The sequence below is a fragment of the Scyliorhinus torazame genome, chromosome 11 (genome assembly GCF_047496885.1).
Source record: "Scyliorhinus torazame isolate Kashiwa2021f chromosome 11, sScyTor2.1, whole genome shotgun sequence".
Taxonomy (NCBI): domain Eukaryota; kingdom Metazoa; phylum Chordata; class Chondrichthyes; order Carcharhiniformes; family Scyliorhinidae; genus Scyliorhinus; species Scyliorhinus torazame.
Window position 1 is genome coordinate 227,815,610 of NC_092717.1, and position 24,858 is coordinate 227,840,467.

Genomic DNA, 24,858 nt, shown 5'->3' on the forward strand with positions numbered 1-24,858 from the left:
TTGAGGACTCTGGGTCTGTACCCGTTGGAGTTTAGAACGATGAGAGGGGTCTTATTGAAACTTACAGGATACTGCAAGGCCTGTATAGAGTGGACGTGGAGAAGATGTTTCCACTTGTAGGAAAACCTAGAACCAGAGGACACAATCTCAAACTAAAGGGACGATCCTTTAAAACAGAGATGAGGAGGAATTTCTTCAGCCTGAGGGTGGTGAATCTGTGGAGGCCAAATCACTGAGTGTCTTTAAGACGAGAGATAGATAGGTTCTTGATTAATAAGGGGATCAGGGGTAATGGGCAGAAGGCTGGAGAATGGGGATGAGAAAAATATCAGCCATGATTAATGGAGGAGCTGATGGGCCGAGTGGCCTAATTCTGCTCCTATGGTGGTGTGAGTGGTGGTTGATGATGGCGTGAGGTGAGGGTGGGGGTGTGAGGGAGGGGTGATGGTGGAGTGAGGTAACTGGGGTGGGGGGTGGTGTGAGGGAATGATGGTGTGAGGTGAGGGGGGTGGTGTGAGGGGGGTGGTGTGAGGGGGGGTGATGTGAGTGGGGGTGGTGTGAGGGGAAGATGATGTTGTGGGGGGGTGGTGTGATGGTGGTGTGAGGGGGGATGTGTGGGGGAGATGGTGTGAGGGGGAGATTATGTTTCGAGGGGGTGGCGGGGTGGTGGTGTGAGGGGGGTGGCGGTGGTGTGAGGGGGTGGCGGTGTGAGGGGGGGTGATGGTGGTGTGAGGGGGAGATTATGGTGTGAGGGGGGTGATGGTGGTGTGAGGGGGAGATGGTGTGAGGGGAAGATGTGAGGGGGGTGGTGGTGGTGTGAGGGGGGTGGTGGTGGTGTGAGGGGGGTGATGGTGTGAGGGGGGTGGCGGTGGTGTGAGGGGGTGGCGGTGTGAGGGGGGGTGATGGTGGTGTGAGGGGGAGATTATGGTGTGAGGGGGGTGATGGTGTGAGGGGGGGTGCTGTGAGGGGGAGATGGTGTGAGGGGAAGATGGTGTGAGGGGGGTGGTGGTGGTGTGAGGGGGGTGATGGTGTGAGGGGGGGTGAGGGGGAGATTATGTTGTGGGGGATGGGTGGCGGTGTGAGGGGGTGATGGTTGTGTGAGGGGAGGTGTGAGGGGGAGATTATGTTGTGGGGGGTGGGTGGCTGTGTGAGGGGGGTGTGAGGGGGAGATGGTGTGAGGGGGAGATTATGTTTCGAGGGGGTGGCGGGGTGGTGGTGTGAGGGGGGGTGGCGGTGGAGTGAGGGGGTGTGGCGGTGGAGTGAGGGGGTGACGGTGTGAGTGGGGTGGTGGTGTGAGGGGATGATGGTGGTGTGAGGGGAAGATGATGTGGGGGGGTGAGGGGGAGGTGGTGTGAGGGGGAGATTATGTTGTGGGGGATGGGTGGCGGTGTGAGGCGGTGATGGTTGTGTGAGGGGGGTTTGTGAGGGGGAGATTATGTTGTGAGGGGGGTGTGTGACGGGGAGATTTTGTTGTGAGGGGTTGGGGGGGGGGGTGGCGGTGTGAGGGGGTGATGGTGTGTGAGGGGAAGATGGTGTTGTGAGGGGGGGGGTGGTGTGAGGGAGAGATTATGGTGTGAAGGGGGGTGGGGGGGGAGCTGAAGGCGGTGGTTTCAGTTCGGAGTCGCCTGCCAGCCGGTGCCGGAAGCCTGGGGGCTAATCCGCTGCGAGCCCGGGGTCACTGTGCTGCTCTGAATGGGAAATGTCTTCAACTCCATTCCCCACCTCCCACCCGCGCTCATTTACCACATGAGCCTTCAGCAAAAATATACCGGGGCGAATGAACCTTCTTCCACCTCAGCACCCTCACTCAGCCCTGTTCCAATGTGTACTCGTCTGATCCACCGCTCTGACTGGACCCGGGACAAGAGTGGATGTGATGGAAAATAACCAATCAGATCGGCATCAGCTCCTTTCTGTTTTGAAGTATCTTTACATTCACCGCTTTGACTTTCCAACTGTGCTTTTGATGTCTTGCGTAGGTTTTCGCTTGTGGATGTGGGGTTGTGAGTTTTTTGTGCTGGAAGCGTTTTGTGCTGTGAGGGGTTTGTGCTGGGACAGTGAGGGTGTGTGCTGGGACAGTGAGGGTGTGTGCTGAGACTGTGAGGGTGCGTGCTGAGACAGTGAGGGTGTGTGCTGGGACAGTGAGGGTGTGTGCTGAGACTGTGAGGGTGCGTGCTGGGACAGTGAGGGTGCGTGCTGGGACAGTGAGGGTGCGTGCTGGGACAGTGAGGGTGCGTGCTGGGAGCTGTGAGGGTGTGTGCTGGGAGCTGTGAGGGTGTGTGCTGGGAGCTGTGAGGGTGTGTGCTGGGAGCTGTGAGGGTGTGTGCTGGGAGCTGTGAGGGTGTGTGCTGGGAGCTGTGAGGGTGTGTGCTGGGTGCTGTGAGGGTGTGTGCTGGGACAGTGAGGGTGCGTGCTGGGACAGTGAGGGTGTGTGCTGGGTGCTGTGAGGGTGTGTGCTGGGACAGTGAGGGTGCGTGCTGGGACTGTGAGGGGGTGTGCTGGGACTGTGAGGGGGTGTGCTGGGACTGTGAGAGGGTGCTGGGACTGTGAGGGGGGTGCTGGGACTGAGAGTGTGTGTGCTGGGACTGTGAGTGTGTGTGTGCAGGGACTGTGAGTGTGTGTGTGCTGGGACTGTGAGTGTGTGTGCAGGGACTGCGAGTGTGTGTGGAGGGACTGTCCGGGTGTGTGCTGGGGCTGTGAGGGGGGTGCTGGGACTGTGAAGTTGAGCTGAGAGCTGTGTGGGGGGGTTTGTGCTGGGAGCTGTGTGGGGGTTTGTTCTGGGGCTGTGGGGCTTTGTGCTGGGTCTGTGGGGCTTTGTGCTGGGTCTGTGGGGCTTTGTGCTGGGTCTGTGGGGGTTTGTGCTGGGACTGTGAGGGGTTGTGCTGGGACTGTGAGGGGTTGTGCTGGGACTGTGAGGGGTTGTGCTGGGACTGTGAGGGGGGTGCTGGGGCTGTGAGGGGGTGTGCTGGGACTGAGGGGGTGTGCTGGGACTGTGAGGGTGTGTGCTGGGACTGAGGGTGTGTGCTGGGACTGAGGGTGTGTGCTGGGACTGAGGGTGTGTACTGGGACTGTGAGGGGGTGTGCTGGGACTGTGAGGGGGTGTGCTGGGACTGTGATTGTGTGTGCAGGGACTGTCGGGGTGTGTGCAGGGACTGTCGGGGTGTGTGCAGGGACTGTCGGGGTGTGTGCAGGGACTGTCGGGGTGTGTGCAGGGACTGTCAGGGTGTGTGCAGGGACTGTCGGGGTGTGTGCTGGGACTGTGAGTGTGCATGCAGGGACTGTCGGGGTGTGTGCAGGGACTGTTAGGGTGTGTGCTGGGGCTGTGAGGGGATGTGCTGGGACTGTGAGGGGATGTGCTGGGACTGTGAGTGTGTGTGCAGGGACTGAGTGTGTGCAGGGACTGTCGGGGTGTGCTGGGACTGTGAAGGTGTGCTGAGAGCTGTGTGGGAGGGGGGGGGGGTGCTGGGAGCTGTGGGGGGTTTGCGCTGGGACTGTGGGGGTTTGCGCTGGGACTGTGGGGGTTTGTGCTGGGACTGTGGGTGTGCTGGGACTGTGGGTTTTGTGCTGGAAGCTGTGATTCGCTCTGTGAGAGAGGGAGCGCGGGACCGCGCCTCAACAGGCGGAGCTGCAGTGTCCGCGCCCCTGGCTCCACTCTCCTGTTATATGTGTCTCTGTCTGTGTGGGGATATTTATAGAATTTTAAAAAATATTTATATTCCTATATCGTCCGCCAGCGTCTGTTGGCCGCAACCATCTAGTTTATCGCTGAACGATTTGTAATATTTTGCTGCTGCCGTGTAGATTTTTTCCGGGGGGGGGGGTGTTTTTTTATTGAAATGGTTATTTGAGGCTTTTTTTCCTGTTTTCTTTTTGAAAAAGATTCGAGGGGGGGGGGGGTGGCGTTAGTGACGGACATCCCCCCACCACCCCCTTTACACAGGGAGAGGGAGCGGGAGAGAGAGGGAGGGCCATCTCCCTCCTTGTACATCTGTGTGTGTGTGTGGAGGGGGGGGGGGTTCTCTCTCCTATATTTATATAAATAAAAGAGGAGGGGAAAAAAAAGCAAGGGGTGGAGAGAAGGAGAGGGAGAGAGAGAGAGAAGGAGAAGAGGAGAGCCAGCGATGGGTTGTTTAGGGAACAGCAAGACTGAAGACCAGCGACACGACGAGAAAGCCCAGCGCGAAGCCAACAAAAAAATCGAGAAACAGTTACAGAAAGACAGGCAGGCGTATAAAGCGACCCACCGCCTGCTGCTGCTGGGTAAGAGCCGCGATACATTCTATCCTCTTCATGGCAACATAATGTCAGTGAGAAGCCTCCGCTCGGCCGAGAGAGGGAGGGAGGCTGCTGGCGCTGATTCCAACAGGCGATACACAGATAGACCCACTCCACTCCCTCTGTGTAAATATGTGTGTGTGTGGGGGGGGGGGGGTCTACACATTATATATGTATGGGGGGGCCTATACATTATATATATATGTGGGGGGGGGGGGGTTATATGTTATATATGTGGGTGTCTGTGTGTGTGGGGTGCGGAGGTTGTTGTCACTGATATTTGTGTTCTGGATGTTCTGTCTTTTTTCTTAAATCTGATTTTTATTTTCTCCTCTAGGGGCCGGTGAATCTGGGAAAAGTACAATTGTCAAGCAAATGCGGATCTTGCACGTCAATGGATTTAATGCCGAGTAAGTGGCGACCGTCACATTGTCTGATTGTAGCCGAGAGTGAAGTAGGAAGAGGGTGTGGGTGGGTGGGCGTGAGTATATTTCCTCAGTAAAGGGAGGGGGGCTGGTGGTATGTGGGCACCCGAAGGTGTTTTGGACTGTGTTCTCTATCTCTGACAGCATTAGAAGGCTGGGTTGGCAAATATTTTTTCACTTGTATTGATGTTATTGCAGTCGCTTTTGCAGGGCCCTGAAATAGCAACAACATGGCGACAGCTCCCCCCCCCCCCCCCCCAACCACCATCACAATGTTGGTATCTTACTGTATAATATTCTCCCCCTCATTTTCTCTCCTATCCGCAATAGATTCCTTGATAATGCATTCAATTTAATTTGATCATGAACTGAATGAAGGCATATTAACATTGAGTCAAATCAAACAGTTCCTGTTACTTTCCCATGCAGAGAGAAGAAACTGAAAGTACAAGATATTAGGAAAAATATTAAAGATGCTATAGTGGTAAGTGCTAATAGTTTATTTCCATTTAAAAAAAAAAAGGCATTGATATCACTGGGAAGGCCTTTGATTTTTGGCATATGAACACAAATCCAGTTTTGTCAAATGGATTATCCCATATTCAATCAGATTAATGCCTGTAACTATTTTCTATCCATTTTTAGACAATAGTCTCAGCAATGAGCACTTTAATACCCCCAGTCCAATTAGCCAACCCAGAACACCAGTTTCGGTTGGATTACATCAAAACTTTAGTCCATCTTTCAGACTTCGAATACACGCAGGTAAGAAATGTTGATGTTTTAAATATTAATTGTTGGAAATGCATGTTTTTGTTTTGGGGATTGATTCATGTTTTGCCTACTTGCCGATATCTTCCTTGTGTGGGCTTGTTTCTCTCCCAACTGACCCCCACTGCAGCACAATTCTAAATGCTAGCCGAAAGCTAGGACTTCTAGATGGCAGATGTTAAAGTCGTGAAGAGTTTCAAATAGTTGTTTTTAAAAAATAAATTTAGAGTACCCAATTCTTTTTTTCCAATTAAGGGGCAATTTAGCGTGGCCAATCCACCTAGCCTGCACATCTTTGGGTTCTGGGGGTGAAACCCACAAAGAATGTGCAAACGCCACACGGACAGTGACCCAGAGCCGTCATCGAACCTGGTACCTCGGCGCCGTGAGGCAGCAGGGCTAACCCACTGTGCTACCGTGCTGCCCTGAGTTTCAAATAGTTTAAAAGCGGATCTAACGTTCTGTCCTTGGTCCATAACGGCTGCTGTGTAATCTGGAAATTTACATTGGTTTCCATGGCAGCAAAGCTCAGGGAAGCACCCAAAAATGTATGCAGTTGAATGCATGCTTCATCCTGATGCTCAATAGTATGCAGTGATTGTGTTCAAAAAGCAGATCATTCTGATCAGCAACGAATAAGCTTTGTTAGCAATGTCATCAGCCTATTATAGGACCAGGCGAACTGCTGTAGCCTATATGACAGGCTTACTCAGAACACAATTGTAATTATATTACTTGGATACTAACATAGTGGTGCTCACTATTTATTCAACTGCAATATTTCATGATAAATTTGCCATGATATCACCCCAGTTATTAATACTTCAGTCAGAAAAGCCCATCATATCAGCATGGCAGGCTGTCACATCGAGACTGGTGGCCATTGGTAGAGAATTTGGCGCAAATTTGAATGGAACCAGCCTACAAATGTAGCTTAAAATTAAATCAACGTTTCAAATCCTAATGTTCTTGTTTTGGGGTTCAGAATCAATTGGCTCGTAATTTGCAATATGTCAAATGATCCTGCAGTTCTGTTATAATTTATCAGAGTCTGTTGCTTTAGTGTTTTCTTAAAGTATACAGTTGATTCTGTTTTTGTACAGTTGTACCATTTTGCATAAAGAAACTGATATAAGGGAATCTGTTTCATTGAAGGCCCTTTTTAAACCACTGTGCTGAAGTTTCTTTATCAGTTGAGCTTATCGACTTGTTTCTGATAAATGTGCCCAAGTGTGTTGTTTTGTGTATATTTAGTAAAAGTACTCTGTGAAATATAGTGAAATGTCTCTCTTTTCTCTGTTTTGCTTTGCTGTGCTGTCAGTTATAAAGCACCTATTACAATCTTTCTTGTCCAAAATGTATAAGAACTAATTTTAAGGGAGGAAGAAAAGATTCTTTTTAAAAACTTCAATTAATTCAGTTTAGATTATCTTTCCCTTTTGAAGATTACTCATTAGCCATTTTATTTGAATGGGATATGACTACATTTAGGTTTATGGAACAAAGTAATTTACTGCGCGTGAAATGGCAGCCTAATTATTGGATATGCTATTTCGGAGAGCATGTGCAAAAGTTGTTCGAGAAAAGTTCTTGTTCTGTGGCATGGAAGACTTCCCCAACCTTATTGAAGACGTGGTGTATCTCTAACAGATTATCTATGGTTTTCTCAGATAAGATTTCACGAGATTGTGCCATCACCTTCTTTAATATGTAGATTGGGAACAGCAAAGGCATAACATTGTTCTGGTTCAGGATTCATGAATTCCTATTAATCAGATATTATGCTCTAGAATTCCCTGCTTAAACTTCTCCAGCTTCACCTCTCCCTCTTTAAGAAACTCTTTTAAATCTACCCGTCTGATCAAAGTTTTGTTTGCCTGTTCTAATAGCCCCTTATGTGGCTTGGCATCAAATTTTGTTTGATAGCGCTACTGTGAAGCCCTTTGGGTAATTAAAGGCAAGGTATAAGCATGAGTTGTTGCTCTGAAACAGTATTATCGGTAGAATGTGATGATACAAAAGTGCTCACTTTCGTTACAGTGATGTTTTTCTGTGTGGCATACTTGGCAATCTGTCACTTTGTTTTATTACTTTTTCCGATTAGGTTTATTTTTGGTTTTCTTGCTGATATTCGTTTTTATCTATATATGTATACATGACTATGTGCAATAAACGTGTTCAATTAAGAAAATTAAAGCCTTCATAAAGTGTCATTAAAAACAATTGTAACCTACATTTAGCTGTTTATTATGAATCTTGCTCAGTAAACCAACTATTTTTTTTAAAAAAGGACTTGCGTTGCAAAATGTGAAAATGGAAAGATCGTATTTTCTGACAGCAAATTTTGATTTGCTGGCGATTGACTATATTGTGAAAGGAACTACAAATGAAGACGTTTGGCTGGTGGTTGACGATTTGATATATTTTTTGATTTGTTGATGTGAGCCATTGTCGAAACTTGGAGCCTAAATACTTTGTAAATTCCTGACTTGTTTTGAGATCAATAAGTAACTTCAAGTAATTTTTAACTCTGTTAATTTTAAGAGGTTTGGTTCTAATTGTAGAATGAATAGGATAACTGTAATAAATTCAGTGTGTTCACAGTTCAAGACCTAATAATAGTAACTAGACTAAATTGACAGTTTTTGAGCTAAAAATAATGTTTGCGCCTTTCCTCCTGTACAGTACAATTGCAGCTCAAAGGTCAGAAAACTGCCTGCAAAAACCCTGTGTCACATGTTAGAAATTTAGTGATGATTTACAATGAGGAGCAGGTATATCCATTTTAAAGGCAGCAAGTGAAAGGCAGTAATGTGCCTAATGTTACAAACTCATTGGGGTCTGTATCTTGGGTGAATTGAAGAGATTGCAAACTTACTGTACCTCCACTCTTGTGTCAGTAAACATTGGTGCTTCGATATACAGCATTGCTTTAAAATATATATTCATTTTTAATTATTCAGTATATTTGAAATGAGCTGGAAAAATGCTGTTTGGGTTGTTTTGTCAATTTCTAGATGAGAATTATAATGAGAATGAGTTTACCTGGGTCTTTATCATAATGAATAGCCATTTCTGTTGCATTTTGTGATTATGTTCATCTGTATTTCTGGTTGGTTTTAACAATTAAAATCCAAGAGTTCTGTTCAAAATTCAAACTCACAAACTTGCAAGTTGCTGAATAGGGCAGAGTGAGCTAGTTGTTTAACAGTTGTTGGTACTTTTTGCCTTTACCTGAATTTGCAAGTTCCCTCATTCATTCAGCCAGCTACATTGATATTTAATTTTAGGTTTGGTCTTCGACCAGCAGGCCACTCATTTCTGGATCACTGAATTGCACAAAATTGGTGTGGCTGATTTTTGAACAGATTGTGTTTCAAGATATTTATTCATGATAATAAATTAGAATAGCATTGGCATTATCTGGAATACGTGGAACTAATATGCTTGCAATTTTTCGATGAAGTAATCATGACCTTGTAGGAAGGTAATCTCAATGGGTGATTAAGATTATAATTTCAAAAAATAATTCCTGGCATTCACGGCTGGTGGAAGCCATTGTTCAACATCCGTGAGGTAAACGTATGCTCAACATGAAGCTGTGACAGGCTAGTTTTCAATTATTTTAGTACTTGCTGACAAACTGCACTGATACTTGAGGTGAGTAGAATTGATACATAGTACTGTGAATCATAGTCCACAGTCAATTTGACCAGTATGTCCAGTCGCCTTGTAAAGTTTTATGGAAGCTGATTCTACCACCTTTTCAGGTAGTGAATCTAGGTCTTAACCTTTTAAGTAGAGAAATGTTTCCTGATTTACTCTCCTAGTTGTTTTGCTAATTATTTCAAAACTATGGCCGCTGGTTTACTGACCACTAGCCAGAGGAAACCGTTTCTTCCCACCTGCTTAATCGAAAACTCTATTTGGTCTCCACTCAACCTTCGCTACTGCTCAACCTTCGCTACTTAAGGACAGCCATACCAGTTTTTCCATTCTTTCCTGAAAACTAAACTGCCCCATCTCTGGTATCATCCTGTGCCCTCCAGAACATCCTTCCTAAAGTATGATGCCCAAAATTGTACACAATACCGCAGATGGCGCCTTACCAGTTATTTCCGAAGCTTCACATGATTTCCTTGTTTTTGTTTTCACTACGACTAATTTGAAAAAGCATTTCTTGAATCAATTATTTTTAACTGCTTTATCAATTTACCCTGCAATCTTCAGCCCAACATTGGGTGCTCCGGTTTCCCCTCACAATCCAAAGATGTGTGGTTAGGTGGATTGGCTATGCTAAATTGGCCCTAGGTGTGGTTATGGGGATAATGTAGGGTTTGGGCCTCGGTAAGGTGCTCTTTCAGAGGGCCGGTGCAAACTTGATGGGCCGAATGGTCTCCTTCTGCACTGTAGGGATTCTGTGATTCTATGATTTGTGAATATGCATGCTCAGGTCCCATTGAATGTTCCTCCACTCCCTAAAAGTATAGACCATAGTGCCTCTCCATGTTGTTTCTCCCAAAGTGCATCACCTCAAACCTATCTGCATGAGGTCCGTGGTCCTCCTGAAGTCTGCTGCTGTCATACTTACAAAATGTGGCAGTTTAGTAAATAGTACCTCCTGCAAACTTAGAAATTGCATATCTCGTAGGTGCTTTATATATAAGAACAAAATTATCCTGATACCCATTGGGAGAACCCATTAAGTGCTTCCCCATTCAGAACAACATCCCTTCAACTCTGCCTCTAATCCCTTAGCCAATTATGTACCCAAGTTATCACTGTTCCTTCCTTACCATCTACATCTTTTTTCAAAATAAATACATTACAGGTTACTTTATCAGAAGCCCTTTGAAAGTCCCTAAGTACAACATCTACTGCATTGTCTTCATTAATCCGCCCTGTTAGTTTATCAGCGATTCTATAACAGTATTGATGTATATTGCACCCCCCCCATTTTAAGGTGTTCATACTAATAATAATATAGAATCTTAATTTTGCTTTATTTTCCCAGTTTTCTGCATTGAACCTTGTTACAAATGATACTTTTTAGGCGAGCTGGTAGCATCGTGGTGATGTCAATGGACTGGGTGATCCAGACCCCCTGATTAAAAATCTGGGGACAAGGGTTCAAATCTCACCATAGCACCTAGTGGAATTTAAATTCAATTAATAAAATTTGGAATCCAAAACTAGTCTCAGTAATGCTGACCATTGTTGTTAAAAAAAACCCACATCTGGTTCACTAATCCCCGAATGGAAAGCTGCCGTCTTGACCTGGCAACGCCCAAATCCAATAAAAGAGTCATTTTTTAAAAAGTTGTGTTATTTGTTCAACGATGGAACTCACAGCATCAAAGCATCAAATGGTTGGATGTGACAGACAGTTTGAATATTATGGGGCGCTTAAGCATTGTCCTGAAAATCAAGTGGTTTTCCTCCCGGGAAAACAAATATCTTTATTTTATGAAGTAATTGCACAGTTGCATTGTACTTGGAAGAAAGAACATTATTACACAGTGGTTTTTGTAATGATTGTGGATACTCTTGGGATGGTGCCATTTGGGCCCAGGATAATTGGCAGTGGTCCCTAGAGTTTGGCTGGGTCAGAATGATACAAAGGTTCTGTCTAAAAGGGGTGGTGATTGGCTTTTATGTCTTTTTAGCAAAGAACTTGTTGTCCATAATCTTTGCAGTATCTTTACAGTATGTTTGATTAGAAACAAAGGTTTTGACCCATGTTTAACTTTTCACTCTGTATAAAGTAACAGATTTTTGATAGAATTTTCAAAGGCTTTTCAAAGAAAGAGTTTCATAAACAGACTTGTCAATAAGGCTGGACAGCATTTAAATGAAGAGATGAGAGTCAGTGAGAGCCTTGTGTTGCCTGTTTTCGAGAAAGCCACCCCATAAAGTACTAATTGGGCACTTCACCGGGCAGCAATGGGCCTTTCCTGGAACCCTGGGCTGGGAGCCCTGTCCACCAAGAGCTGTCGACCAATCCGAACCAGCAGCTTTTCATTGCTTGGCAGTGCCACCGGGCAGGCGATGGTTGCTGCCAGTACAACAGCCACCCGAGGCTGAGAATCATCATGGACCCAGGCACAGTTGAGTGATGATGGGCGGGGTTCTTAATGTGGGTGTCAGAGGGGAGGGGGACAGGGGAGGGTCAGCAGCAGGGTGGCTCTCAGTGAGCCTTCCCTTCATGAATCCAGGTCCCTCGATCAGACACTGAGTGCCTGATAATGATGGATACCTGCTGGATGCAGGCAGGCAACATCAACAGGGTTCGCTTTTCAAGCTTTCTGCTGCTGGTTGAATACCAGCGTGGGCAGATTAAGGCCCTAAGCGAGCATTAATTACCCACTCTAGGACCTCAATTGGCAGGGCGGAGAGAAGATCCATGGGGGAGGGCATTGAATCCCGATTGGTGCCAGGGGCTCAGCTGCTGAGAAAGCAACCTACACTCTTCACATTGTTCAAATTTAGGTGTTGTCTAAATTTAAAATTATTTGTTACTGGGTAAAGTGGAGTGTAATGAGCATGTGTAAGGAAAAATGCAGATGGAGAAAATTGTTGCCCGGAATTCACAGTTCATGGGTGATACATCGAAAAGGATTAATTTGAAAGGACAATTCAGTTATTCTAAATATTTTTTTAATACATATTTTAATTCAATTTAGGTATCTGTGATTGTTTCATTTTCTTTTTTTTCTGAGACCATAAGACCTAGGGGCAGAAGTAGGCCATTCGGCCCATCGAGTCTGCCTATCCATTTAATGAGACCATGACTGGTCTGATTTAATCCTCAACTCCATTTTCCCGCCTTATACCCATTTTCCCTTACTGATTAAAATTCTGTCGATCTCAGCCTTGAACATGATGACCCAGATTCTACAGCTCTCTGCGGTAAAGAATTCCACAGATTCCCCATCCTCTGAGGGAAAAAAGTCCTCCTCATCTGTGTCTTAAACGGGTGACCCCTTACTCTTCGATTATACCCTCTGGTCCTAGACTCTCCCACAATGGGAAACAACACCTCAGCATCTACCCGAGCAAGCCTTCTGAAAATCCTATATGACTCAACAAGGTCACCTCTCATTCTTCTAAACTCCAATGAGGACAAGCCAAACCTACTCAACCTCTCCTTGTAAGAAAATCCCTCCATACCCGGATCAACCTTCGCTGGACTACCTCCAATGCCAGTATATATATCCCTGGATAAGGGGAGCAAAACTGTTCACGTTATCCCAGTGTGGTCTAAATAGTGCCTTATATATAGTTTTAGCAAGATTTTCCTATTTTTATACTCCATTCTTTTTGAAGTAAAAGCCAACATTCCATTTGCGTTCCCAATTACCTACTGAACTGGCAAGCTATTTTTTTGTGATTTATGCATGAGGACCCCCAAATCCCTCTGTGCTGCAGTTTTCTGTAGTCTTTCCATTTAAATAATATTCAGCTCCTTTATTCTTCCTACCTAAGTGCATAACTTCACATTTTCCTACATTATATTCCATCTGCCAAGTTTATGCCACTCACCTAACCTCTCTATATTGCTCTGTAGGCTCTGGCAATAGTACATTCACTTTCTTCGTCCAAGTCATTAATACATATTGTAAATAATTGTGGCCCCAGCACAGATCCCTGTGGCACTCCACTAGTTACAGGTCACGATCCTGAAAATTCTCTTATCCCTGTCTTCTATCCGTTAGCCAATTCTCTATCTGTGCTAGTAAACTACCCCAAACACATCATAATAATTTTTATTATTGTCACAAGTAGGCTTACATTAACACCGCAATGAAGTTATTGTGAAAATCCGCTAATCACCACACTCCGGCGCCTGTTCGGGTACACTGATGGAGAATTCAGAATGTCCAAATTAGCTAACTGCACATCTTTTGGGAATTGTGGGAGGAAACCCATGCAGACACTGGGAGAACGTGCAGACAAGTGATCCAAGCTGGAAATCAAACCTGGGACCCTGGTACTGTGAAGCAACAGTGCGCCCTCCCGAGAGCCTCATCGGCTCTTCTCTTATTAAGTAGCCTTTTCTGCGTTACCTTATGAAGTGCTCTTTGGAAATCCATGTATATTACATCTACTGGTTCCCCTTTATCTATTCTGTGAGTTACTACCTCAAAAAATTCTAATCAATTTGTCAGGCATGATTTCCCCTTTATGAAGCCATGCCGACTCTGCTTGATTATATTATGCATTTCTAAATGCTCTGCTAATACATCCGTTATAATGGACTCTTAACATTTTCCAAATGACAGAAGTTAAGCTAACTGGCCTATAGTTACCTTTTTTTTTTATCCCTCCCTTTTTGAATTTGGGTGTTGCATTGGCAATTTCCCAATCCTCTGGGACTTTTCCAGAATTTAAGGACTCTTGCAGGATTACTACTAGTACATCCAATATCTCTGTACCTAATTCCTTTAATATCCTGGGATCCAGTCCATCAGGTCCAGAGAACCTATTGGCCTTTAACCCCATTAGTTTCAGTACCTTTGCTCTTGTATATATTCCTTCCTGGAATGTTTTATTGTTTTCCACCATGAAGGCTGATGCAAAGTATTTATTTAACTCCTCTGCCATTTCCTTGTTCTCCATTATTATTTCCCAGTCTCATTCTCTAAGGAGCCTATGTTTACTTTTGCCTCTTCCCTATATATATATATATAGAGAGAGAGAGAGAGAGAGAAACTCTTCCTGTCTGTTTTTATATAACTTATATTACATTATATTACCCTCATAGTTTATCTTCTCTTTTTTGATAATCTTGTTGGTTTTTGAAACTTTCCCAATTCCCTGGTTTACCAATGATCTTTGCCACATTCTATGATTTTTCTTTCAGTTTAATACTCTCCTTAACTTTATTGTTAACCATGGTTGATTTATCCCCTTCCGAGAATCCTTTTCCTCACAGGGATATATCTTTGTGTGAGTCATGAATTATTTTCATGAGCATCTGCCGTTGCTGTCTTTCCTGCTCAACTCCTTTCCCAGTCCACTCCAACCAAGTCTGCCCTCATTCCTTTATAATTACCCTGATTTAAGTGTAGCACTGTTGTTTCTGACCTTAGTTTCTCACTCTCAAGTTGAATGCTAAATTCTACAACATTATGTTCATTGTTTCCGAGGGGATCTTTTACTCTGAGAGTGTTTATTAAACCTGCCTCATTACACATTACCAGGTCTAAAATAGCCTGATCACTGGTTGGATCCACAACATATTGTTCCAGGAAACTGTCCCAAATGCAATATGAATTTTTCCTCATGGTTATTTTCCCACTCTACATGAAGATTAAAGTCACCAATGATTAAAGTGCTGCGTTTTTTTACATGCCCTTATTGTCTCCTGATTTATTCTCCATCTTACAGTATAGCTACTGTTAGGGGGGCCTGAAGACTACGCCCACCAGTTCATCTTCCCCTTGTTGTCTCTTGCCTCCACCCATATGGATTCTACATCTTCCGATCCAAGATCATTTCTTGCTATTGTACATATTTCATAGAACCATAAAAATGATACAGCACAGAAGGGGGCCATTCAGCCTATCTTGTCCATGTCAACCCAAAGACACCCAGGTGCGTTTTCCAATCCCATCTTCCTGCACCCGGCCCATAGCTCTGCAGCTTACAGAACATACGGTGCAGATCCAGGCACTTTTTAAAAGAGTTTAGGGTCTCTGCCTCCACCACCGACTCAGGCAGCGGATTCCAGACACCCACCACCCTCTGCGTAAAAACACTTTTCTTCATGTCCCCTCTAATCCTTCTGCCACTTAGCTTGAATCAATGCCCCATTGAACTCTCTACCAAGGAAAACAAGTTCATCATGTCTGCCCTTCACTTTTGTGTATCTTAATTATGTCATCCCTCTCTGTTCCAAGGAAAACAATCTTCCCTTGTAGCTACAATTTTCCAACCCTGGCAATGTTCTAGTAAATCTTCTCTGTACTCTCTCCAGAGAAATTACATCTTTCCTCTAATGTGGTGACCAGAACTGTGCACAATACTCCAGTTGTGACCTTATAAGTGACTTACACAGTTCCATCATTATATCTTGATTCTTGTGTTCTATGCCTCTGCCAATGAAGGACAGCAATCCACATGCCTTTATTATGATTGTAACTACCTCTACTACCTTTCGCAACCTGTGCGCTTGCATGCCAAGGTCTCTCAGTATGTGTTTGTTTATTGCATATTTTCTTTTTACTGTTTGACCTCCCTAAATGTATTATCTCACACTTGGAGTTGAACTCCATTTGCCACTTTCCACTTCTTAACAAAGCTACCCCACCACTCTTTCCTTCCTGCTCACCCTTATGAAAAGTCATGCACCCCTGAATGTTTAGTTCCCAGTTTTGAACCACATGTAACCTTGTAACCACATTTCTATAATGGCTATAAGATCATACCCATTAACCTCCATTTTTGCTATTAATTCATTTATTTTGTGCTGGTTAGCAAACAGGAAGCAAAACATTGGAAAAAATTGATCTTTTTCTGATTGGCAGGCAGAGACTAGCGGGGTACCGCATTGATCTGTGCTAGGACCCCAACTATTCAGATTATATATTCATGATTTGGACGAGGAAACCAATTGAATTATCTCCAAATTTGCAGATGATCCAAAGTTGAGTGGGAGGGCGAGCTGTTTGGAGGATGCAGAGATGCTTCAGTGGGATTTGGACAAGCTGAGTGAGTGGGCAGATGCAGTATAATGTAAATAAATGTGAGGTTATCCACTTCGCTAGCAAAAATAGGAAGGTAGATTATTATTTGAATGGGTGTAAATTGAGAGAGATGGATACTCAGCAAGATCTTGGTGTCCTCGTGCATCAGTCGCTGAAAGTAAGCGCGCAGGTACAACGGGCAGTAAAGAAGGCAAATGGTATGTTGACCTTCATTGCGAGAGGATTTGAGTATAGGAATAGAGATGTTTTAGTGCAATTGTATAGGGCACTGGTGAGGCCATACCTGGAGTATTATGTGCAGTTTTGGTTTCCTTATGATCTTGCTATGTGGGGAGTGCAGCGAAGGTTTCCAGGCTGATACTCGGGACTGTCGTTTGAGGAGAGACTAAGTCAGTTAGGATTATATTCATTGGAGTTTAGAAACGTACAACAGAATTAGACAGGGTTGATTAAGAAAGAATGTTCACGATGGTGGCGGAGTCCAGAACTAGGGGTCATAGTTTGAGGATTAGGGGTAAACCTTTTAGGACTGAGGTGAGGAGAAATTTCTTCACCCAGAGAGTGGTGAATTTGTGGAATTCACTACCACAGAAAGTAGTTGAAGCCACAGCGTTGTGTAATTCCAGAAGGAATCAGGTTTAGCTCTTGGGGCTAAAGGCTATTGGGAGGGGGAAGGCGGGATTAGGGTATTGAACTTGATCAGCCATGATCATAATGAATGGTGGAGCAGGCTCGAAGGGCTGAATTGTCTCCTCCTGCTTCTATTTTCTATGTTTCTATGAATTCAAAGTGCATTTACTTAAAGAGCCATTTATTTTACCTTCTTACCATTTTTTCACTTTTTGACCCCGATTCGCTTCTGTTTTTAAATTTTTGTCCTCTGTTATCATTCATTTAAGTGTAATATTTTCAGCGAATGAGCAGCATACCCAAAATTAATTTTGTGTGGACAGTAAAATGCAACTGAATTGAAAAGTTGATTAATCTTTTTCTGCTGCAGTTGCATCAATGTTGTGACAAGGGAAATACAAACTGAATATTTCTGCAGTAATACGTTGAAAGACTGAGTATAGGAATTCCAGAGGCTGTGTACTCAGCAGCTGATGACACAGCCATCAATGGTGGAGTGATTAAAGTTGGGATGCTTCAGACCCAGAATTGGTGTGGAGCACCAATGCAATTCAAGGTTCAATCGCCTTGGAATTGAAATGTATTTCCTTCCAGAATTTTTCTGTGCTGTCAGCTTCTGAGAGAGCAGCATTCAGCCCCACTTCTGGAACTGTCTTTCCCCCTTTGATCTTCACCATCCTCTCTTCCCCCAGCTTTCCTCCAGTCCAACCAAGAAACATGAACATTTTTGGCACAGATGTTGTACCAAAGCTTTTTGGAAAAAAAAGTAATCCACTGTTACAGCGCTCAGCTAGTTCCTCTGCTGGTGTAAACTTGTTTGGGGAAAAATAAAATGGACCAGAGAATGTCCGTTTGCAAGTTCTTGAACCTCCAGCAGTTCTTAAAAGGATTAATATTGTGACACAATTATTTCTAGCTTTTGGGGTATCGAGCCTCAGGTGAGGCCCACACCTGAAATGTTATCTTGTTTGTTTTTTTTTGCCTCAGATTCTGCCTGGCCTGCTGAGGGTATCCAGCATTTTTCCATTTTGGGTTTCAGATTTCCAGCGCCTGCAATGCTTTGCTTTTCATTTCAAATTTGTGCAGCTATGAGAAGTGGAATTAACATTCAGCTTTGAGAGGCAGCACGGTGGCGCAGTGGTTAGCACTTCTGCCTCATGGCGCCGAGGAAGCGGTTTTGATCCCGGCACATTTCTCCCTGTGTCTGCGTGGGTTTCACCCCCACAACCCATAGATGTACAGGTTAGGTGGATTGGCCATGCTAAATTGCCCCTTAATTGGAATTCTTTTTTAAAAATTCAGCTTTAAGGGTAGCGGCTTTAATGCTACAAAGAATTGTGAAACTGCTTTGTTTCCACACAAGCTTATTGCCAGCCTTGATGCGAATATTGGATGGACAGAATACGTCAACAGCAATAACCACTATTGGTGTCCAATGGTGTGTTGTCGGAATATTTTCACAAGTGTTTAGGAAAAACTCCATAATTCAGAAGTACTGCAGGTCATAAGTCAAACAGCTAAACTTGTCACTACTGAGTGGCTTTGCTCTGTGGATGCTAAGCTTCTGGTGTAGCATAGAGCCACTCTCAAAGTATGTTCTGCAGCGCCTCACATTGCTTGAGCCGGAAGCTTCAAATGCAAGTTTTTATTTATTTATTTTTGCTTACACTTCTATAAGATCCTGAATGGTCTCAACAAGGTGGACGTAGAAAGGATGTTTCCTCTTGTGGATGTGTCCAGAACTAGGGGGCACTGTTTTAACATCAACGGTAGCCCTTTTTGGATAGAAATGAGGAGCATTTTGTTTCTCTGAGGGTTGTGCAACTTTGGAACTCTGCCTCAGAAGGTGGTGCAGGTGGGGTCATTGAATATTTTTAAGGTGGCGGCAGATAGATTTGTGTTAGGCAAGGAATTCAGAAGGTTATCAGGTATATATGGGAATGTGATATTTGATCAGCACTGATCTTATTGAATGGCGGAGCAGGCTCGAGGGTTCGAATGATTTACTTCCGCTCTTATTTCGTATGTTTGTAGGTTCATAAAACAGCTTTGTTCGTGAGCCCAACATTTTGTTATTCAGCCTAGGTGCAGGACAGTGGTGGGAAAAATCAGAGAACCAAGAACATATAACAGGAGAAGGAAAAAAAAGACATGCTTTTATATCTCTTAAGGCAGAAGGGCAGGATAATAGGGGGGTGAAAAAGGCATATGGGGCACTCGCTTTTATCAATAGGGGCATAGATTACAAAAGCAGGGAGGTCATGTTGGAGCTGTATAGAACTTTGGTGAGGTCACAGATGGAGTACCATGTGCAATTCTGGTCGCCACATTATACGAAGGATGCAATCGCACTGGAGGGGGTGCAGAGGCGATTCACCAGGATGATGCCTGAGATGGAACATTTAAGTTATGAAGAGAGGCTGGGTAGTCTTGGGTTGTTTTCTCTGGAGCGGAGAAGCCTGAAGGGTGACCTGACTGAGGTGTACAAGATTATGAGGGGCGTGGACAGGGTAGATAGAGTTACGGGAGGATACAAGTTCAAAGTGAGGGGTGGGAGGTTTTGGGGCGAATTTGAGGAAAAACCTTTTTACCCAGAGAGTGATGACAGTCTGGAACACACTGCCTGGGAGGGTGGTAGAAGCCGGGTGCCTCACATTCTTTAAGAAGTTCCTGGATAAGTACTTGACACGCCATTATATTCAAGGCTATGGGCCAAGTGCTGGCAAGTGGGATTAGGTAGGCAGGTCGGGGCCTTTCATGAGTCGGTGCAGACTCGATGGGCCTCTTCTGCACAGTAGTATTCTGCGGTTCTGTATCAAATCTTACACTATTAGGATGGCCCAGAATGCTTTACAGTCAGGAAAGTACTTTTGATGTTTAGTCATTGTTGTATGGTTGGAAACACAGCAGCCAATTTTCGCACAGCAAGGTCCCACAAACAACATTGAGATTAATAACCAGATCACTCTTTCTAGTGATGTTGGCAGAGGGATAAATGATAGCCAGGACACCAAGGTGAACTCTCCTTCTCTTCCAAATAGTGCTATTGGATCTTGATGGTCCATCTCGGAGAGCAGTTTCAAAAGTGGTTTACTGTCTCACCTGAAAGTCATAAGGTGGTAATGAGCTTGGTTTTTCAGTCTGTAGATATTACAAAGTGAAGTAAAACAGAGGAAGATAAGCTCCAAAGGGTCTGGTTTAGCACGGGGCTAAAGAGCTGGCTTTAAAAGCAGACAAAGGCAGGCCAGCAGCAGGGTTCAATTCCTGTACCACCCTCCCCGAACAGGCACCGGAATGTGGCGACTAGGGGCTTTTCACAGTAACTTCATTTGAAGCCTACTTGTGACAATAAGCGATTTTCATTTCATTTCAAAATGTTTGTCCCAGGCATAGTGGTGGAAAGGAATAATAGCTGCCCTTTTGCAAACCTGTGTAGTATGCAGAATAACAAAGGATTTGGTATTGTGTTCTGTACCATTAACCCTACTATTTGTGTTGTTTATTACTTACTCCAGAACCTTGGGATCTAAGACCATTTTTTGAACGAGCTGGAAGCATCATATGCCAGTGTTACCTATCTATTAAGGTTTAGTTGAGTTATGTAAGGAATTGTCGGTGTACGTATGGTTTCTGTGGACATGATCTCCGTCATGATTATTTAGAGGTGTTATGTAACAAAGATCCTCCTGAAAGTGAGTTAAATTTGTGTGACCCTTGCGCATACCTTGACAACACCCACTGACTTTGCAGGTGGATGTGCACCTTTCAATTGCACACCATTAAAGGTGAGGTCATATTTATGCAGTTATTTATGAATCTGTGGAATGTTCTATTCAGTGACTGCAGATCTGCATAACGGATATTTGTGGAATGAAAAATACTGGTAAACACCTCTTCAGTTCCAAAGAAGAATCATTTTAGTTTTGAAACCTTCAGCTGACTAAAACGTGGTAGCAAACGGCACTCCGAAAACCACGCCAGCATGAAGCTATTCACAATACACCATTCCAAGCAGCCCAGCAGCCAAAAGTGTTGCGGTAATTATTAACCAGGGCAGAGTGGGACTTGCACCCCTCATAAATGTCCTGCCTTCTGCAGCTGCTGGCCAAACGTGGGGTCTGGTTGTAGCCGAATATCGGGGATTGGATCCGATAGACCAGGGTTCGAGCGCGGTACGCTCTCCTTTTCCACTTGCGGAGGCGCATGGCCTGTACTGCACAACTGAGTATAGCCAATGCCAACAGTGCCTCAATGATGTATGATAGGGAGTACCAAGTTATGAACTTGGCACACCAGGATAATGCAGCGTGGTTGGTGACTGGGCCCTCGGTACTACGGGGCAGTGAAGCGTTAACGGCAGGGGGGTTTGGAGTGATGGGGTCCGCGTTCCCGCGCAACCAAAAGTCCATAATAAATATGTTGAGCACGAAGAAAGGAGTCCTCATGGCTGTCTTCTTTCTTTTCCTTTTCCTGTTGACTGGTTTTCTCCGGACTTGGAGCTTCTGGAGTTCTGTAAGACAAGCGTAGTGTGTGTAAATACTTCAGTTTAATATCTGGTGTGTTAGTGTGTCTGTCCTTCTTGGGGCCAATTAAACCCTTATAATTGGTCACAGCATGTGACTCTTCCTCCCCCCCCCCCCCCATTTTTTTTCCAAAACAAATGTTTGGACACGGCACACTTCCCAATGGTGGACCAATGCTAACTTTATCATCCAAATGCTCTAGGGTGTAAATAGCATGTGGCAGCAACCCAAAGGTTGCCTAAATAAAATAAAACTGTTTTTGAAAGTAAAGTTCGAATGGGGTGCGTGTGGGCCGCGACGGGTACGATTTGGGTGGAGTCCCCGGGTAGGACGGTAACCAATACCGTATCTTCCCTACCCGAGCGTTTTTGACCAACGGGGGGGTCCCCAGGCAGGGCGGGTCTCACGCCGTTTCTCCACTGCCTGAGCGACCAAAGAACGGACAAAAATGTAGTCATCATGGTGGGGTTACTGTTCTGATTCTACCATCAAATTACGATCTGGTGTCTGAGGCAAGTCCTCCGAGGTATCGGCCGAATGGGCGTGTGGCGGTGGTGGGTGTCTGAGGCAAGTCCTCAGAGGTATCGGCAGAATGGGCATGTGGCCGCGGTGGGGGACAGTGGGAAAAGTTAAAAAGTTCAGGTAAATGGGTGTGGGGCGGTGAGAAAATTCTCCTGTAGGACGAACAACTTTTAACAAACGGACAGACAACATAAAACATTCTGCAGGTTCCATCAGAAAGGACAACACTTTTCACCAAGTGTCTCCTTTAAATCATCATGTGGACACCTCAGTTCTCGGTCGCTATGGGCTCTGCCTTTTTCTTATCGAGAGTTCCTGTCGGTTGGGCACTCTGTGGTTTCTTAGGGCCATTGCATTCTCTAGCAAAATGTCCCAATTTTCCGCAATTGTAGCACTCTTGCGGTTTGGCTGGGGGGCTGTTCTTTCCCTCGTTTACCCAGGCGGGGTTGTGAAGAGTGGTTCTTACTGCCTGCACGTCTGCGGCGGCTTGGTTTTCCTCGGGTATTCTAGTGGCTGATTTGCTGTGAGCCGCTTGTTCCCAAAAGCGGGACAATCTCTTGACCACCCACTTCTCATTATGAGCCTCCTCCGAGGGGGTCATAATTGCTATAGGCATTCTGTCCTGCTTCCGTGGCATGGGAGATAAGGGTGCGGGTCCACTTGGCCATATTGTCTGCGGACAAATGGGCGCGATCTACGTTGCCGAAAACGGCTTCAAAGTGAATCCACAAGCGTCCTGCGAACGCTGTGGGGTGTTCAGACTTTTTCTGTCTGCATTTATTCAGACCGCCTACGGGGTCGCCCCGGTTGTACCCGATCGCATCCAGGATCGCGGTATGCATTTCTGCAAGGGTGCCTCCCCCTACATTCTGTGGGTCGGGAAGGGCTGCTGCGACCGATGGGTCTAAGCTGAGGACCGTGAGCTTTACCTGCTCTTTCTCATCCAGGCCGTACATGGTCGCCTGGTATTTGACGGTGGCAAAGAAATGGTGTGGGTCTGAAGCGGGGAGGAACGGTGTGATTTTGGCACACGCGTCCCGTAACTGGGTCACTGTGAGGGGGGTGGAATATAAGACGTCCGCCTCGTCTGTGGCGGTGCGGTGGGTTGTTACAGGGTTCATGGGAGCCTGTATTATCTGTTGTGTGGGGGGTGGGGGTGCTTTCCTCCTTTGGGGTTTTCCCTGCGCACATGCTCCCTGAACATATCGCTGCGCTGTCTCTTGCAATTCTTCCCAATCAGGGCCGTCTTCCTGTTCTAAACTTTCCCCAAAGGTTTCTTGAAATCCCTTTTGGACAGAAAGCAGTGCTTTCAAGTCTGCAACCTGCTTTCGGCACTTTGCATGGTCTAAAGTACTCTGCCTTTGTTCCGTTGTTGTGACGTGGAGCGCTCTCAAGGCTGCCTTGAGATCACTGCATTGTTTCTGGAGCTTCTCTAACTGGTTTTCTGTTTCTTTACCAGGACTGCATGCTGCAGGTCCTGATAAGCCTTCTCATACTGTGACTGGAAACTACTCAAGTGTGCCAGACAAGATTGGTGACCCCGTTTGGCGTCAACCACCTCTTCGTCTTTTGCTGCTAATTTCCCTTTCAATTCCTGGTTCTCTTTCTCAATTTCGCATATATCGGTTTTACTTATCCGATGTATGCCTTCTATTTCCTTGCGGAGCGTCCTGACGACCTCCTCTGTGCCTCGCAATTGTGCCAGACAGGACACAATTGCCATCGGCTTGCGCGCTTTTGCTAAACTCTTTCTGTGAATCTCACTCAGGTTCTCCCACCAAGTATGCCCTATACTTCCAGGACCTGAGTCGTCGTTACTGCTGAAATCCTTCCACACGGGCCATCCTTTGCCCTGCAGAATTTTGCGGATTTCCACTTCCCAAACGGGATACTGTCCCGTTCCTACGCTGCTGACTGGTGCGACAGCAAAATCTTCGGGGTTCATGAGGCGCTGCATCGCTTGCATTGCCTGCATGGCTCTCTCTTATCTGCTCGTTACGTTCGAATTTGGAACAGGGGGTCAAGGTGGTGTGGTAGATGCGGGTACGGCTTGCGCTAATTTCCGAAATACCAACTGCCGATAGTTTTGACGCAACAAAAAGTCTATCAGTTTTGCCTTATAGCCCTGTTAGTTACGCATGCATATACACACTTCGGAATTGTGAATTATTAACCAGAACCGCTTGAACACTTGTGGCTTTTTTTTGTTTCCGATTGGATTCTACTTCAAAATGTTGGGGTTCTCCCGGAGTGGTTTTCCACTTCTATGTCGGGTCCCGGCGGAGTCGCCAATTATGTTGCTCTTTCTAGCTTTAGTCTATTTGCTCTGTTTAGGTCACCTTTGCTCATGAGTCGCCAGGTATCTTTATGATACCGCCACGTGGTTCAAGTTCAGGTTATGATTAATAACACAGCACACCGCTTAGTAAGGATTAAAACAACGGTCATTTATTATATACAACAAGCAATATTAATACCCTAATACTACTTTCTATATAATAAACCTATCACTACTGGCCAATACTTAACTTAGGAAGAGCCCACCAGGTCAGGGAAACAAATGGCTTGTCCAATCAAATCTGGCCCGTGGGATTCAAAAGGCTGCTACAGGTCGGTGGCTAGGTGTCTCTCCCGGATAGCGATCGTTGGATTCAAACTTACACTTGCCGGTGGCTGGTCTTGCGAAGGTCTCGAGCAGGCGAAGAGGAGAGAGAGAGATCTGAACTTGGACCTTCACTTTTATAGGGCCCAAGGGCTTCCCGCCTCCCGGGGCGGCCCTTGACCCTGAGTCCCAAGTGATTGGATTCTGTCCCCAGTCTCTGGGGTCGATGTGTCGAATGGTGAGGCGATTCCTTGATCGGGGGGTGGTCGCTCACCTGTCTTTGTTTCGGCCACTGCAGGCGCCGACAGGTCTGGCCCGGTATTCAATTGCTAATGTGTTGCAATTGTTCCCGGGAATAGCCGATTTAACTGTGGATGTCTGAGTAGATTAGGTGTAAACAG

At 45.4% G+C, this 24,858-nt stretch overlaps 1 protein-coding gene across 4 annotated transcripts in view; it reads left to right on the forward strand.

Moving 5' to 3' along the window:
- The window catches only part of gnal2 (guanine nucleotide binding protein (G protein), alpha activating activity polypeptide, olfactory type 2), a 550,721-nt gene that overhangs the window by 214,437 nt on the left and 311,426 nt on the right, over nt 1-24,858 (forward strand). The window contains exons 1-4 of one of the 4 annotated variants that reach the window (XM_072468387.1): nt 1,715-1,975; nt 4,613-4,685; nt 5,130-5,184; nt 5,346-5,465. In XM_072468387.1, the coding sequence (XP_072324488.1) occupies nt 4,651-4,685; nt 5,130-5,184; nt 5,346-5,465 (210 nt within the window). In that variant the 5' untranslated portion in view covers nt 1,715-1,975; nt 4,613-4,650. Of the gene's footprint in view, nt 1-1,714; nt 1,976-3,899; nt 4,261-4,284; nt 4,402-4,612; nt 4,686-5,129; nt 5,185-5,345; nt 5,466-24,858 lie in introns of those variants that run through there. The other 3 variants (XM_072468385.1, XM_072468386.1, XM_072468384.1) reach the window with 3 other exon arrangements.